Genomic DNA, 16,803 nt, shown 5'->3' with positions numbered 1-16,803 from the left:
CATGGTTCAGAAGCATTCAGCTGTTATGCTGCACACAAATAAGATGAACACAAGTTAAGTCAGCCCAAAGTGTAAATGTTTTTAAATCCTGTTAAAAACTATGCTCCCCCCCCCCTTCCTCATACCTACGATTAAGGTCATTCAAAGCATTTGTAAAACAACTGCTTTCAAAAAAATGTTATACTTGACAATGTTAGTGATTTTCGTAACCTACTTTTGATCGTACTGTGTATGTAAATGCTTTTAAATGTTTGTTTGTTTTTATTATGTGAAGCATCTTGTGTATGAAATGCACTGCATAAAAAAAGCTGCTTACCTTGTGTTGCCTAAAGCATTCCCAGGCCTCTCCATTGCCTTTCTTCCTTCATTTTTTTTCCCCCCACTCGCTGCCATGGCCGCCAGTGAGGTGTGTCGCCACACCCCCTCACCCTGGTCAACACCACATCTGAACATATAAATGGGAGGAAATGGAGGAGGCAAAAGTGCAGGGCGATGGAGCTTAATGCATTGAAGTGGGTACTCCGGGTCGCGGCGTTTCTTCTGTCCTGGACCAGCGGCGGCGCAGCGGCCCCAATGCTTTGCCACTTCAACTCCAGAGGTGATAATACGACACTAAAAAAAAAAAAACTGGACCAATTCTAAGTGATCAGTTTTTTGCAAATGTATTTTTACGTTTTGGGATTAAATGTTAAAGGTACTATTGGATTCAAAATCATTTTTAAGCAGGCTTCGTCCACGCAGGCTGCATTCATTCACTTTGATTACATTTCGTGTTTTAAATGGGAAATTGACATTTATTTGTATTAAATCCAGGGATTCTTTCGGCTGCATACCTTGGTGTGAGAATCCCTGCTTTGGATGAATGTTTCTTATTGGGGATTTCACTGCTGTCTTCTTCTCAGCGCTGTGTGTGTTTGAGGGGCGTCACTACGCGCTGGGCGATACTTGGCTGGATGACACCTGCATGCAGTGCACCTGTCTGCAGCCGGCGGGGGTCGGATGCTGTGAAATGTGAGTACCAAATGGCTCGAAAATGTTTTTTTGGGCGTCTGACATTAGTCTTCTTGAACCCAACATTTTAAAGAAATAAATGCTCTCCAGGGTACAACGGCCGGTGGATTTCCCTGCTTGGTGCGAGGTGCGAGTGGAGCCGGTGAGCTGCAAGGCATTCCTTGTCCTCACTGCGGACACGCGCCTGCCATGCGTTCCAGGGGAGCGCATGACGGACCCCAGCCACGGGTCGCTTCAGATACACAATCAGCTTGCAGGCTTGACACGCAGGCGTTAAAGTGAAACCAAAAGTTATGCTTTGGTTCAACTTTCTTTTTTTTTTAAATGTGTATATACGTATATTCATTGTCTTTTGTTTTATGCGTCAGAATTACAATCTTTTTTTTTTTCCAAGTAAACGCTTCAAGCAAGCATGCTGAACCTTCTATTTGGAGAAGAGTGCATTTTTTTCCAAGTACAATATTATAGAGTGCTATATTCCTTATTGAAAACGCAATACACCCCCAAAAGAAAATATTTTGAAGGGGGCGGGTACAGAACAGATAAATATAATTTCCTTTGGGGGTTTTTCCATACAGCTTGAGTGTACCAGCCATTATTTTGCTGATGACGGAGATTGATGAACAAAAAAAAAAAGTATCATTTGTCATAAATGAAAATTGCCCACCAAGCTAAAATGTCAAGAAATGTATTGTGTTCCAAAATACAGGGATTTGAAGCCATGTTCAATTTCCATCCCATTTTTAACTTGGATGTCTTCACGTAAAATGTACATGTCTGTGGTGTGAAACTGGAATTTCAACAATAAAAAAAAAAAGGGTTCATCTGACACCAAATGGCGCGTGTTGAAGCTTTGAGGGGCATGTTTTCCCTTCACGGTCAAATGTTGATGCTGTTGGTCCCCGTGAACTGCGACTCGTAGGATGCCAAGGCTGGGTTGGTGGGCAGGATCTTGATGGGCAAGTCCCAACTGAATGTGTCGACTTCGACGTTCTCGGCACCGGCCCACACCGTCGCCTTTGATTCATTCTGGCAGACGACGGGAGGCTCGGCGGGCTCCCGAGCAGTGACGAATTCAAAGTGCAGGCGCCACCTCAAGGTCACTGGAATGTTGCCTTTTGTTAAGTGGGAACATAATGGCAGTCTGGATGTTCTTTCCGTTTTCAATTGGCAGTTGAAAATCCCCCCCCACCCCCAAAAAAAGTGACCCCTGAAAAAAGCAACAATCTAGGAGTAATTTAAGACCCCCCACTCCGCAAATGTTAATAATTACCTGTAAATGCCACAAGACGGTGGTAAAGCACTACTTTTGTCTATACGAAATTCCTCAATTCACATAACATTATCATTCCTTGGTAGCAAGATGCCAAAAGATGGGGGAAAGGTGTCCGGGAAATATGCTGAAGTAAGTTTGAGGAGTTGCGTTTAGACAAAAATGAGGCTTTGGCACCACGGTGGACCACGGAATTATGTTGAAGTGAGTTGAGGACTTTTATTTGGACAAAGAGTGGACTTTGCCACCCTCTTGTGGCATTTTGGTTTCATTCGGACAAAAAAAAAAAAGAGCTTTGCCGCCATTTTGTAGCATTTTGGTGTCATGGAAACATGTTGAAGTCATTTGAAGAGCTTCCTCGAAAAAATGTTTGTGATCTTTGCCAAAAATGAATTGTCCAAAAATTATTTTGTAAGTTAACTAAAACAGAGAAAACAATGTAATCGGTCATTTTTTTGATCTTTGATTTTTGACTGCCAGTTGAAAAATAGTAAGAACAAAGGAAACACGCATTGATGTTGTCCACTGACCGACGTTTGTGGCAAAGCCCGGCGTGACGTTGAGGGGCACGGGGAGGGAGAAATGGCTGGACGCCGTGTGCAGGCACGATTCCAGATGCCGTCCGTGTCCCGCCACACTGAGAGGCTGACCGGGACGACGCTGGTACTCCTGCTGAATCTCCTCTTCGCTCTGGAGGCTCACCGAATACTTGCAAAAAACAAAACAAAACAAAGTGAAACAAACAGATTGTTCTGTGACAGTGCTACAAACAATTATTTGATCCCCCTAATGAATTTCAAAGTTTGTTCATTTCCGAAAGAAATTCAATCTCTCAATTGTCCACGGGCGTTGATTGATTAGGGCCCCCACTGTCACATATTTACACCAACAATCTTTTTACAAAGTACCTGCAAGCACGGAATGTCTCCCTCTGAGAAATTGAACGTGCCGATGATGTCCTCTCCGAGTCTGTACATAGTCTTGAAGATGCAGAACTTTGCCACTTTCCCCCGCACGTTGGTGATGTTGAACATGTCTGGAGGAGGTCAAATTTCGACGTGAACACGCATGACTTCATCCGGACAACAACCAGCACAACTCACGAGGGCAGCGTCTGGACGTGGAGACCATAAGCATGTCCAGCGCTCTCTCCAAAGGTCGCGCATCCCTCCGGCTCGCCTCCTCCTCCTCCAGGAACGGGTTTGAGGGTGACACTTCCTCATCCTGCGTGAATGAGGCTTCTGGCATGCCTGGAGAGATGATCACAGCATCAACAGCAGTTACCCGAAGGTACAACATTTGAACGTGTTCATTCAGAGCAAGAAGAGGAAGAGAAGGTCCCCTACTAAGCTACCTGCAGTAATAGCAGTTCAAACCAGAGGTTTACATACACTAAATCCAAGCTACGGCCCGGGGGCCATTTGCGGCCTGCCATCCACTTTTCAAACATGGGAAAAAAAGGGTCTCACCTTGGAGAACCAGGACTCGAAAGGGAACTCTAAGCAGTTTGATGGGTGAGTTGACCCTCTGACACCCGATGGTTAATTTGTAGACATATTTCACGGCCTGGCCGCGGAAACTTGGAGGACCGTCAACGGGTACGACCTCGCCGTACGAATCTGCGATACAAAAGAACAGCACATCATTTTAAAAATTTGTGACAGTGTTGCCATTTTCAATCGCACATTGACACACAGGTTTTGCTCTCTCCTGGATCCAGACACAGGTCACAGAACAGGATTTTGGGTGGTGTGTCCAGAACACACTGGCCTCGCTCTCCTGGTGAAGACGGAAAGATGTCAAGTAAGATTTCAGCACACGCAGGAAACCATACGATGCCTTTTGCCTTGTCACTAACTGACCTCTGCTTGGAATGAGGACGGTGTCGCTGTCAGCCTGGACATCCTGCTTGTTGTCCCGGCTTGGCAGACTAACTCGGCTCTCACTGGTGTGAAACTGGCAGTGGATCTGGGCGCTGGCCCACGCCAAAATCTCACTGGGGCACAGAACAATAAAACCAATTTAAAAATTAGAGGCGGTCTGTGTACTTGGTATGTGCACCGTCAGACCTTTTAGTGTGTAAAATAGACAGTCCCATTACTAATAAAGTTTAAGTTACATGGGCTAGCACTTTGGAGGCTCTGTGCTGATTAGAGTGCCATGGCAACACACACATGATGAGACTTTAGGTTGTAAATGTACTGTAGCTCCGTGCTTGTGATTTTTGGGCCACTGCATGCTACTAAAGTCCCTGCTTTACCTGCTCGCGGAGGTAGAAACGTGGGACATGGGGTTTCTGAAAGTGATGAGACACTCCATTAGCTCCCCGGCCAGAAACACGGGACCCCGAGCCATGGAAGCCACCACTTCGATCATCTGCATGTGGGAACACGACAATTTATAAACCGAATAATATAATCTGCAGCGTACAATGTAGCGACTGCACGGACGTAAGCTAGTATGCTAAACCAAGCTAATGTTTTGGCCTCGTAATTTGAACACACACCTTCTTCCCAGGAAGTCTGCGTCCAGATAGTATCGGTTCTTTTCTTGTCCGAGTTACAAAGCAAACGGAATGCTGTTTTAATACATTGTCATAGATTTTTCATCCGCACCTAGCAAAATGTATCTAGTCGCAGTAGGTAAACAAAGTGTGTCCGTAAGGACGACCAAAATCTAACCATGGAAAAACAAACTTTCAATGGATGAAAGTACAAAAACACAATATGTTGTATTACTTGTTAACAGTACGATTTTATCAGACGTTGCGCCAGTAAACCAATTCCATGTTTTACAATTTGGGGAACAAAAACATTGATAGAATAACAGCGCCGCTTTTTGGTTGGCCACCTCAAAAAAATAAAAAAATAAAAGATCACGTGGCACAGCCAACACACGTTACAGGCGGCTTGTTGCTATCTTAACTTTAGGGGTGTGGGCATATTATGTATTTGTTCATTTTTACCCTCGCGTCATTAAAAGCTTTTTGACACTTGATTGGTGGAAGAAAGTCTCTGTAACGTATATGTCCATGCTTCTGATAGTGCCAGTCGCTGACAGACTATGATAACCAGTATGGCTAAAAGCTCTTCCGCCCCGCAGTTGTACTCAAATATGGTTTAGTCGTCCGTTGGTGGTCTGGGCTTCTTGATTGTTGTCAGACAAGGTTGAGGCTTCCTGCTCACTTAATCGAGTTATCCTCTGCCCTGAAAGCTCTCTGTTCTACTTCAAGGTACGTGCGCTTTCCATTTGTATTGTGCACATTGTTGATGGGGAAAAAATAAACTCCGGGTTGCTGCTCTTCCGTGCCAATTAATGGCTGTTTTTATTCTAGTCCTAGTCAATGCAGACCGACACAAGGATTGTAATGGCGCTTTTCACACCATTCCAGGGGTCACCGATACATGTCGAGTTCCCCCATCCCGCAGGCGAAGATCTGGCATCGAGGCTGCACAAAGAAGCCCGGCCTCTCATGTGGATTTTAATATCCCTATAACGGCACTGGGCACTCCAACATAAAGGCTTCGTTATCGGCTTTTCGCCCCCTCGCCCAGAAACGAGTGGAAACCGGTTGGTGTGTCAGAGTGATCACGCCAATTCTATGATAAACACACCGTGTTGACAAAGGGTGGTGGCAGCTTCGTTTTGTAGTCACACTCCCCTCACTGCTCGAACTCACGACAACAACAACAATAACAGCAAGTACCAAGATGACTGAAGACTGGGGGGAGAGATCCACTGCGGAGCTCATGAGCAAGTACCTGCCTAAAGAAATGGGACATGGGGTGCCCACGGCCGGCTGGCGTATCTGTTTGGCCCATGAGTTCAAGGAGAAGAGGAAACCTTTTCAAGCAAAGGATGTGTCCCTGGCTAATATGGTGGAGCACATTGGACTTGGGATCAGGTGATTTTATTCATCATTAGAGGTGCAACAATTAAGTGATTAATTGATTACTAATCGATTACCACGTTATTGGTTCACTGTTTACAGAAGCATTTTGAGGTATTTCTAAACCAGTAACTGAGTCATTGAAATGGAAAACAAAAAATGAAATAATTCCCTGTGTTTTTACTGTTTCTTGGCGGGCATAAAATTGTCAGGGCTATCTTTTGAAAAATGATCACGACAGGGGTGGGAAAAGTAGCAAAGTTGGCACCACTGACTGTGATTTTGTAAACTAGCTCCTCTTTGTTGTTAGTGGAGGTCAGTGATGATGCGCTTTGAACTACGGAAGCCACTAAAAATGTCTTAAATGAAAGAAGATCATCCTCAGCAGTATGTGGAGGTTTCTGTGGCCTGGGCTCGATTACCGGGCTGAAAGATGTTCCCCCTGACTTCTTCAGTTACGCGATTGGGATGTGGTCATACATAATGTAATTGTCACAAACAGGATCCTGCTTCCGAGCTGGCCCAACTGCATGCTGTGTTTCTTTTGCAATCTGGAGGACAACACTCCCTTGTCCACAGGGTGTGGTGGCGTTTGTCGCCATGGCAACAGTTGTTAATCATTGCACCGGCGGCCGGGTTGTTTGAAGAGGGAGACTTTCTACACTTTGGCCAAGGGAAATCACAACCGACCAACATCAGGCCGGATAATTTGGCCACTTATCACGAAAAGACATAAACGCATCCTATATTCTTTATCCTCTGCAAAGAACGACTGACATTACTGAAGCATCCTCAGTTGTGACCGTCTCACATATATTTGTACTATGTGTAGAGTACCGCCGCCTGGCGGCAGGGGCATGCACAACAGGAGAAGCCGCATTATTACAAATCTTTCATTTGTACTTGCCTCTATATCCTAAAAACGTACCTTAAAAAATGCAATATAGCTGAAGGATTTAGCCGCTAAATGTGTAAGCTGAAGTGCAACCTGTTTTCCTCCATGTTAGCGCTGAGGTTGGATTCGGGTCCGCGTTTGTGGCTTGCCGTCCTAGATCCTGATCGGGATGACAATCATTGTCGCTGTCCCCGGCTGACCCTGCGGAATAACAAGCGACGTAACCCGCCACGGCCTCGCGTTTCATCTGATCTCGTTTTGTGGATGGATGGGCCGTTATTGTGTTCTCTGGCAGTCACTTGCAGCGTAATTGATTACAAGTCAGGATCACGTGTTTGGGCATCTCTGATGAACCTTGTAGCCACCGACTCTCTTACTGTTCTCGTGGAGTTCAATAAGAGGATGTCTTTTCCCACATGTGAGGGCCGTCCATCGTCCATTGTCCACTGCTTATCTGGGGTCGGGTTGCGGAGGCAGCAGCTTCAGCAGGGAAGCCCAGACTTCTCTCTCCAAAGCCATTTCCTCCGAGATTTTATCACTTTATAAATACACGAGACGTAATTCTCTTTGATTGATGTTTAGTTTGACACTGAATTTTAACCGGGAGAAGCAGTGAACTGCTTGAAGAATTGCTCACCATCTGCCAAACTGAGACTTTGTGTGAAATGAGTAATTGTTTTTCCCCCAATTGTGCATTGCGATGTTGACTTGAATGAATTGTTCGCTCCCGGTCGGTTTCGCAACAAAAATCAGTGCGAGGGTGAGGGAGGTGTGCTGCATATAGTTGTTGGTGGTGTGCTGTCAGATTTTTGTCATGTAAAATACTGTATGTGCTCATCCAGGTATCTAAAATGGTGGTACAAAAAGACCCAGGTGGAAAGGAAGGCACCTTTCATCGACATGTTTCGTGCACAGCCCTTGCGACAGATTTATGGTGGGTTCACGCGCTCTCTTTCGTCACGTTTCTTTCATGCCTTTCTCTCTGAGATGCATCCACTCCAATCGAGTCGCTTCCGCATTCGGCAGGTGCCCCGCTGGGCGGTATCGGAGGAGGTACTATCACCCGAGGGTGGAGGGGTGAGTTCTGTCGATGGCAGTTGACGCCTGGGATGTACCATTACAAGACTGTCGCGGCAAACCAGGTATACAGTGGATCCTGGTGGCGTCCACCAAACGAGAGAGCCACAAGAGACGCCGAATAATGAACCCAAACGGCGACTTCTCTCTAAACGCTGTGGTTTGTCTTTTTTCAGTTTACTGTGTGCTTGCGTCGCGGGGGACAAACGGTTTACCAACAGGTGCTCTCGGTGGAGCGCCCTCCCACGCTGCAAGGCTGGAACTGGGGCTACTGCGGCGAGTACGCCTTCTATCACGCCCTTTACCCCCGGGCCTGGACCGTCTACCAACTCCCGGGGCAAAACGTCACGCTCACGTGCAGACAGGTTTCGCCCGTCATTCCTCACGACTACCAGGTAAGCAGTGACCCACTTGAACGACACGGTGGCCGTGCTTTGTAGGGCCGAACCTGTTTCGCAAAAGAGAGAATTGCGATTTTCTTTTTTCTGACAAATTTAGATCCATATTGACAAGTTTCTTCAAATCAATGTTCACTCTGTACACCAGGGGTGCCCAATAAATTTGCATTTAAAAACACTCATTTAGAAAGAAAATACAAAAGCAGCATCCATTGGAAAAAAAGAAAATAGATTTGGACAAGCGGCGTCTCCTTTCTGGCAGGACTCCTGTTTGCCAGTGGCGGTGTTCATTTGGGACGTGGAGAACAAGAATGACTACGCTCTGGATGTCACCATCATGTTCACAATGCTCAACGGGTCCGGGCACAAGGATGACAAAAGTGGGGGCCACTGGAATGAACCATTTCATCTCGAAAAGCAGGGAGAGGCCGTGTCTGGAGTGTTGCTGCATCATTCCACAACCGTCAACCCTTATACTTTATGCATCGCAGCTCGAGAGCAGGTTCAATATTCCTCTGAAATTGATTTTTGCTCATGGGAATTCCATGACAGCGTGATTGATTGATTGATTGATTGATTGAAGACGAACCGGGACATCAGCCATCAGACTGCATTCAGTCCAAAGGGCACCTGCGGCCACTTGTGGGGTGACCTCATCGCCGATGGACGCTTGGACTCCCCCACGGGTCAGCATCACTAAACGAGTGAGAGGAACACTCTTTAGGTGGAGGATCAGCAACTCAAAGGTGCGTCCTCTCCGTCCGACCCCGCAGGCTCCAGCCCGCCGACGCCCAAAGGAGATGAGGTGGCAGCAGCGCTGGCCGTTGGCTGCTCCGTGTTGCCGCAGGGCCGGAGCACCCTGGAGTTCTGTCTGGCGTGGGACATGCCCAAAATCACCTTTGGGTCTCGCGAGAGGCAGCACCACAGGTAAAGACGGCAAATGCAAAGTGGCTCAAAAAGGGACCGACCCAACTTTTTGGGTTGTCCATTTCACCCGAACTGTTGGGTCAAACGAATGCAATGTGTCCCCGTTGATTGTGCCATCTCTGTGGAGGGACGTGCGGGCTTACTTGCTCCCACATACCTGGGACACATTGCTTCAGCGGGCGGCGGGAGGTTGGAGCGCAGCTTAAGCCATCCAAAAAAGTTCTCTCTTCAACAAAAAAACACTAGGATAGAGCATGCCAGATAAGGGAAAATGCTGGGTGAGGCTGCGATGATGCGCAGCTAATCGGCTCACGGGATCAATCCACTCGTGCTATCATTGGTCGATGTCGCGCAGGGAACCAATCACGCGCCTTGGATGATTGCCGGTGGCGTGTAAGGTACGGTACAGGCATGTACGAAGCCTCTCAGCCACCTCATCTCTTTGTCCGAAATCCATGGAACATTAAGCAACAAAATAACCTCAAAGTGGGTTCTTTGGTTCAGATTGGCTGTGTGGTATGGATGCGAAATATCCATCAGTCAGCCAGCGCTACTAACGTATGTTTACCGAAATAAAAACAAGGCAGCTGGTCCTGCTTCCAGGCGGTACACTCGTTTCTTCGGGAGCGAAGGGGACGCGTCGCCCTCACTCAGTCACTACGCCCTGACGCACTACCAACTGTGGGAGAAGAACATTGAGGAGTGGCAAGCGGCCATACTGCAGGACAGGTACTTCAAAGCGATGCCCTTCCAAAATACAAATTTTTCCTTGTAAAGAAAAAAAAATCGACTGAAGTAGTCTCACCGGACGCATCCCACCCTTGCTGATCGAGTGCTCTGCACAATGTCTATGCGCTCGGCAAATTAAGCCGACACACATTTGCAATTTATATGCTACCTGTAGTTCTCTCCCTTCCTGGTACAAGTCGGCCTTGTTCAACGAGCTGTACTTTGTGGCCGACGGTGGCACGGTGTGGACGGAACTGCAGAAGGACGCCGACGTCAGCGGCGGCGTGCGCAGCCAAGACGGCGGCCTGCCCGCTCAGCCGGCCGTCGTTAAAGAGTACGGCCGCTTTGCCTACCTCGAAGGTAGACGGAACGTAATTGGGCTCCAGCCGCTCTGTGTGTATGTATGTCATGCTCGCTTTTTGTCTCTCAGGTCAAGAGTACAGGATGTACAATACCTACGACGTGCACTTCTACGCTTCGTTTGCACTTATCATGCTGTGGCCCAAACTTGCCTTGAGTGTGCAATATGATATTGGTATGATAAATATTTTGGGGGTGGGGTGAGAGGTGGTAATATTTCACTCCATTCCCTAACTTGAATCTCCTATTAGCTGGCAGTGTGGTTCAGCAGGATTTAACTGAGAGGCTGCATCTGATGAGTGGCCAGTGCGCTGCAGTCAAGGCCAAAAATGTGGTGCCTCACGACATTGGGGATCCAGGTACAAGGAGCGAGTGCTTTGGAATGACTTCACTTTGTGGCTCTCAAACGTTTTGAACCAAGTACGCTCTGAAAAAAAAGTCTCGCCACTCCAGGCACCCCCTTCATGACCAACATTGAAATACACGAGCCTAGAAGGACAACATTAGCACTGCAAATTAACTGTACTTAAATATTGATTCACTTCAGACGTCAAGCGTCTTTTTACGTTTTGGCACAAGTACTTTCACGTCTTGGCATGAAATGAGACATTTTATGGACCAGTTGAATGCAGGGAAGTCATTGATGTCTCTTGTTGTGTAGACGATGAGCCGTGGCAAAGGGTGAACGCCTATCTCATTCACGACACGGCCTACTGGAAGGACTTGAACCTCAAGTTTGTCCTGCAGGTCTACAGGGACTACCATCTCACCCAGGACAAGCAGTACCTGCAGGACATGTGGCCCATCTGCCAGGTAGAGCTGACCTTACTTTCTTTGCACTGTCAGATTGATTTATTTTTTTGACTGTGGATTGATTAGTGCTCGCTCTGCTAGGCAGTGATGGAGTCGGAGCTGAAGTTTGACTTGGACGGAGACGGCCTGATTGAAAACTCTGGCTTTCCTGATCAGACTTATGATGGCTGGACAGTAACTGGACCAAGGTCAGAGGAGACTTCCGAAGAGACCTAACCTGCTTTTTTTGTTTTGTTTTTTTATCCGCACTCCCAGTAAAATTTCATTGTAAGACTGACTGACACATGAACGAAAAGAGAATGAAATGTTTTATATCCAAACACTATCTAATCTACACAAGCCATTTACGTCATTTCATCTTGTGAAAAGTCAGTTCTCTGATAGATACGGTAAGGGGGACATGGGGGTGGGGGGACACTGCATTTCCTTTAAGTCAGTGTCTGCTCTGGGCAGCTGGGAGGAGGGATGAAGGGAAGGAAATCGCGATAGGAAAAGCATGACTTGTGTCAAAACAGGAAATTGGGGCTTTTCCATCTTGGACTGACACTCGAATGTAACCTAAGTTACATCTCTTATTTCAAGATTGTATCTTTGTCGCCTGCGTGGTTTCCCTGTACGCTCAGTGTCCCATTCTGTGTTGCAGTGCGTACTGTGGCGGGCTGTGGCTGGCGTCATTGTGTGTCATGTGCAAAATGGCCGCGTTGCTCGACAACGAGGCGGCTCAACGGCACTACAAAGACATCTTAGACAGAGGCAGCGTCGCTTTTGATAAACTACTGTGGAATGGTAAGACCCAATATATTCGGTGAGCCCTGGCTATTCCCAGGGGCTAGGAATTGATCCCTGATGGATGCCTGCATTCATAACACCCTGATCCCCAAACACTTTGAACTCATCGTACTTAAAACAAGGGCAACTTTGATGTAATCTGTCCCTAAATAATTTAGGCAAGTACTACAACTACGACAGCAGTGGGAGAGACCTTTCGAACAGTATCATGTCCGACCAGTGTGCTGGCCAATGGTTCCTCAGAGCTTCTGGACTCGGAGAAGGAGACTTCCAGGCAACTAACTTACTGCAAGATGTTATGGCATAACGTTTTTAGCTAACGTCATGTGTTTTCATTGTGGTCGTTGTAGAAAATGTCATTTTTCTCATGTAGTCACATAACTTCTTCAATCAGAATTGGTTCATTTATTTGCTCCGTTGGAATGCAGGAAAGCCTTTTTGGGAACTTAAAAATGAATTGCTAGCCTGTCCATAACTTGATAAATAATGTAATCTAGTAGAAAATACTAACGAAAATGTTTAAGTGTTGAGCTTGGAATTTTAGGCCAAGTTAAACTTTAAATTAAAATTTAGGAAATAAGAAATAGAAAAACATTTCCTTTTCCCAAAGTGGCCATGACAGAACCAAAAGCTACAATTTGAAGTGGACATTATATTCTTGGTATATTTGAAGATCCTAAGTTGGAAATGATCAAATCAAAAGTGTCAATTTCATGATTACACTTCCTCTCACCATCCAGGTTTTTCCCAAGGAAAACATCAGGGCCGCACTCCAATCAGTTTTTGACTTGAACGTGATGAGCTTCGGCGGTGGTCAGATGGGTGCCGTCAACGGCATGCGGCCCGAGGGCGTAGCCGACCGCTCCAGCGTCCAGTCTGACGAGGTTTGGATCGGCGTGGTTTACGGACTGGCCGCCACTATGATCCACGAGGTAAAAGTAAAAACATAATTAAGTATAACATTAAACTGTTTGTAAGTTATGATTTAATGCCGCAATCCAGTTCAGTGTCCCGCTCCTTTTGGTGTGCCCTCACTGGCCGCTGCTAGGCAGTACCGTACGATGCAGTCTGCAGGCACAAGTGAAGAAGACTTCGACTACTCCCACTTGTGATAAAATTGATCTTATATTGTGGAGGACAAAGAATATACACCTCTAACTATTGTTATCCGACCAGTCTATGTGTTGTACCATAATTTATGTTCTAATATTCATTGCTTAACGGGTTGTAAAACCGCTACAAATCATTGCTAACCACTAGCATGTGAATGTAATTTTTCTGTTATAGGTTAGCGTTAAGCTAGTAGTGGCATGATTTTTATTTATTTATTTCCCCCCTTCTCAGGGTATGTTGGCTGAAGGTATGCGCACGGCAGAGGGTTGCTACCGGACCGTTTGGGAAAGGCTTGGCATGGCCTTCCAAACGCCCGAAGCCTACTGCGAGAAAGGGATCTACCGCTCGCTGGCGTACATGAGGCCGCTCAGCATCTGGGCCATGCAGCTGGCTCTGAACCGTTCGCGCGATGGCTGCCACGCAAGGGGCGAAGGAGGTGCAAGTCAATGAGCTCTGCCGCGGTCCCTTTTGGAATCCCAACTTGGATCCGTTAGGCTTGTCTGCAGCTTGCAGATCGTAGCCTTACTTGAATTCCGTTTTTCTTCTCTTTATAACGCCGGGCTGTGTCAAATCAGAGCTTGTGTGACTTCACCTTGTCAATTTGCACACATCATTTGAGTACTGTTTATCAGTGTCTTATTACTGGTGTATAGTTATTTGAATTCTGTCCTTAGTAATATACAATGAAACATGTTTTTTCTTTTTTATACAGAATCTGGTGCCTTGTTGCACGTTAGACCATATTATTGTTGCCGAAGCGCTGTTTTCGAACAGCTGCACTCATGACAATCATCCTGAATAAAATCACTGTATAAAAGTACAGTATTCATCCTTTTTTGGTGTCTTTCAGGTCACACGCAATTGGTTGATTGATTTTTGCTGCTGTAATGCAAATAGGCATGCAGCAGAGGGCGGCAAGCGCTCATCATTTTTTTTTTAAAGTGGAGCCGTTGTTCTCCGACGTCTAGGATCACCTTAAAAACAAATACTTTTTTTAAAATAAAAAACGAGGAAGTGTTTTTAATCTTGTAAGCCACTGTAACACAATGCGCACTTTGAAGATTAACACCACCGAAATATAGAATTTACAAAAAAGTGTTTATTTCAATGAAAATGTATTGCACATGAGTAAACATTCTACCTCTAAAAGTATTTGAAACAAACTGCTCTAAACGATTAAATGTACGTAAAGTTAAAGAGCACCGAACTGTACTTACAGGGATTACTATATTACTTCTGCCGTTTTCCGGAGTAAAAAAGTTCATATTTTGTCTAGAATGAATTTGGCAACTTCATTATATCCTTGAATACATGTGATGTCGTTTTCAGTAGACGGCAAGTAGCAAAACGTGTTTGTTGCACATGAAAAATTAATGAAGTTGTTAAACTCATACAATACAATACATGCTGATTTGACCAAATAAACTGGATTGAAGAGAATGTTTCAGCCACTGAAATGTTATGTGCAATTTGAACTTTATTCGGTGATTCTTTGCATACCACTCGAGGAAAAAAATCCTCACTGGTGTGGCGTTTCTCAACTTCTATTGCTTCTACATACTGTATTTTTACACGAGTACGGTATCACAACAGTGGGCACGCAGGTTAATTATGTACCTTCTGCCATCTAGTGGAAGACCATTTAAATGTTCTGCTTGGCAATCAATATACGTCGCTTGCATGAATGCGGAATCCAACAGATGATTAGTAGATCATTATCAAGCCTCTGCTCTCCCATTTGGAAACAAGCCCCACACCCCCAGACACACACCTCATTTCCCCCTCTCGTCTTTTTTTGAATTTTATTATCCCACTTCCTGTCATTGTGTACATTCTGCATCGCATCCACCCTTTTTTTCTTTAAAAAACGCTTAGATGTCTAAAAGCAGCCTCGCTGTTTAGTAAGTCGAAGACTGTTGCTAAGTAACCTGCCAGCTGTCAATGTGTCATGCTCTCACTTGTGGATGATACACACCGCCAATGTTAAACAAAAATGTTATGTTTGCCAAAAATGTATTTTATCAATACAAGGGAAATGTACTAGTGCAAATATAACCTCCCTCCCCTCTCTGTCTAATTTAAATTGGCATAATGAGGAACAGAGACCTTTATTTCTTTCTGATGCACATGATAATTTACCAATGAGTCAAATGCCGCAGTGTCGCGCCAACTACTGAGGAGTATTTGCGCAATGCCAGATTTCTTTTTAATTGCCTTACATATCAGTGGCTAGTATCGGCAGCTTCACAACCTAAGTGTAATCTTGGCAACACCGATTCCAAGTATCGGTGCTCACCCATCCCTTCACGGGGTGAGAGGGGCTCACTGGGAGGAACTCAAATGTTTTTCATATTAACCTTTACTTTAAATATGACTTAACTACTGTGTTAGAGAAACAGTATGGTGCATTCAGACTTGCAAAAAGAAAGTAGAAATTAACTTATGTTTAGAACAGAAAGTGAATTTTAAAGCAGTACCGGCTAAATACTGAAGGAAAGAAGGTAGGGAAGATGTCAAATAGGAAAGAGGGAAGGTTGGCAGGAAGCAGGAATGAAAAAACGAGTCTGGGGCACAATATGGGCAACAGCGAATCAATACAACGCGACTCGGAAGAGAGGAAGGAGGTCTGTGGAACAAGCCGGTCTAAGGTGGAAGAAAAGAAAAGGGTCAGGAAGGCAAATAGAACAAAAATAAACCTGTGCATTAATGATACTATTTTTAAAAATGTATACCCACTCCGAGTGTAACAAAATGGTTTGAATTCGAAAAACGGGTTTGATGCAAAAGACATATGCATCGAATCGTTCGACTTTATAATATGTGGAGATAGACATTAAATCGTATTTTATTGGAGAGATTACACCTCAAATATGCGTATATATAATATCGTTGGAGGAAATGCCACGGTTACAGCACTGACAAGTTCATACAATAAACTGACAGCAAGAAACTTTAAAATGTATCGCGTTTGAATCACATTGCACTCCATGTATCGTTTTATGAATCGAATCGTCTTTTATTGGAGGGATGCACACCCCTCATGCCTACCTTCGGCTACTGGAGGATTTGGGTTTTTTTTTTTTAATGGAGGTCGATTGATGGGAAGTAGTGATGGGAATTCCGGCTCTTTTGCTCGGCTCCCTAAAAAGAGCCGGCTCTTTCGGCTCCCTAAAAAGAGCGGCTCTTTCGGCTCCCAAATGGCTCCTCAGTTTTTTTGTTGCTTAAATTAATTTACTACCAAAAATAACGTAATATTATGCGTAAAATGAATTACTAATGCAAAAAATAGACAGTATATCAAATATTTATTATTTATATGGCTTTATGTATATTCTTCTGAACATACTCAACATGGAGTACAACATGGAGTGCTACAAAAATAAAAACAAAGTACAAAGACCCATATCAAAACAAGGTCAACAAAAAGTTCCAATCTCTGAATGTGTATATTTATAAGTTTTTAACTATTTACAGTAAAACAACATAAGTAAGCTTTGAATACCACACAACAAATTATAAGTTAAAATTT

General features: G+C 45.0%; 3 protein-coding genes across 3 annotated transcripts; 2 read left to right on the top strand and 1 right to left on the bottom strand.

Annotated features, from left to right (window-relative positions):
* Positions 1–824: 824 nt before the first annotated feature.
* On the top strand, positions 825–1,288 carry msmp1 (microseminoprotein, prostate associated 1). The gene is made up of 2 exons (XM_086105355.1): positions 825–1,011; positions 1,102–1,288. The coding sequence occupies exons 1-2, from the start codon at positions 863–865 to the stop codon at positions 1,286–1,288; spliced, it is 336 nt and encodes a 111-aa protein (XP_085961481.1). The 5' UTR covers positions 825–862.
* A 395-nt stretch (positions 1,289–1,683) lies between these two features.
* Positions 1,684–5,129, bottom strand: rgp1 (GP1 homolog, RAB6A GEF complex partner 1). Its single transcript, XM_086105354.1, has 9 exons — positions 4,791–5,129; positions 4,545–4,660; positions 4,147–4,280; positions 3,980–4,063; positions 3,754–3,903; positions 3,388–3,534; positions 3,193–3,320; positions 2,815–2,992; positions 1,684–2,114 (listed from the first exon to the last, which is right to left on the bottom strand). Exons 2-9 carry the CDS (start codon positions 4,658–4,660, stop codon positions 1,891–1,893), a joined length of 1,161 nt encoding a protein of 386 aa, XP_085961480.1. The 5' UTR covers positions 4,791–5,129; the 3' UTR covers positions 1,684–1,890.
* Positions 5,130–5,282: 153 nt separating this feature from the next.
* On the top strand, positions 5,283–14,094 carry gba2 (glucosidase, beta (bile acid) 2). Its single transcript, XM_086105353.1, has 18 exons — positions 5,283–5,516; positions 5,676–6,188; positions 7,911–8,002; positions 8,095–8,210; positions 8,322–8,540; positions 8,806–9,045; positions 9,127–9,229; positions 9,317–9,470; positions 10,074–10,199; positions 10,375–10,559; positions 10,630–10,734; positions 10,811–10,918; positions 11,221–11,372; positions 11,454–11,560; positions 12,016–12,158; positions 12,320–12,428; positions 12,895–13,093; positions 13,506–14,094. Exons 2-18 carry the CDS (start codon positions 5,995–5,997, stop codon positions 13,722–13,724), a joined length of 2,571 nt encoding a protein of 856 aa, XP_085961479.1. The 5' UTR covers positions 5,283–5,516; positions 5,676–5,994; the 3' UTR covers positions 13,725–14,094.
* The last annotated feature ends 2,709 nt before the right edge of the window (positions 14,095–16,803 follow it).

This window comes from Hippocampus guttulatus, chromosome 2 (assembly GCF_054856545.1).
Source record: "Hippocampus guttulatus isolate MCC_2025c chromosome 2, RoL_Hgut_1.0, whole genome shotgun sequence".
Taxonomy (NCBI): Eukaryota; Metazoa; Chordata; class Actinopteri; order Syngnathiformes; family Syngnathidae; genus Hippocampus; species Hippocampus guttulatus.
The sequence above is the reverse complement of the archived record's forward strand: the minus strand, read 5'-3'. Positions and strand labels throughout refer to the sequence as shown.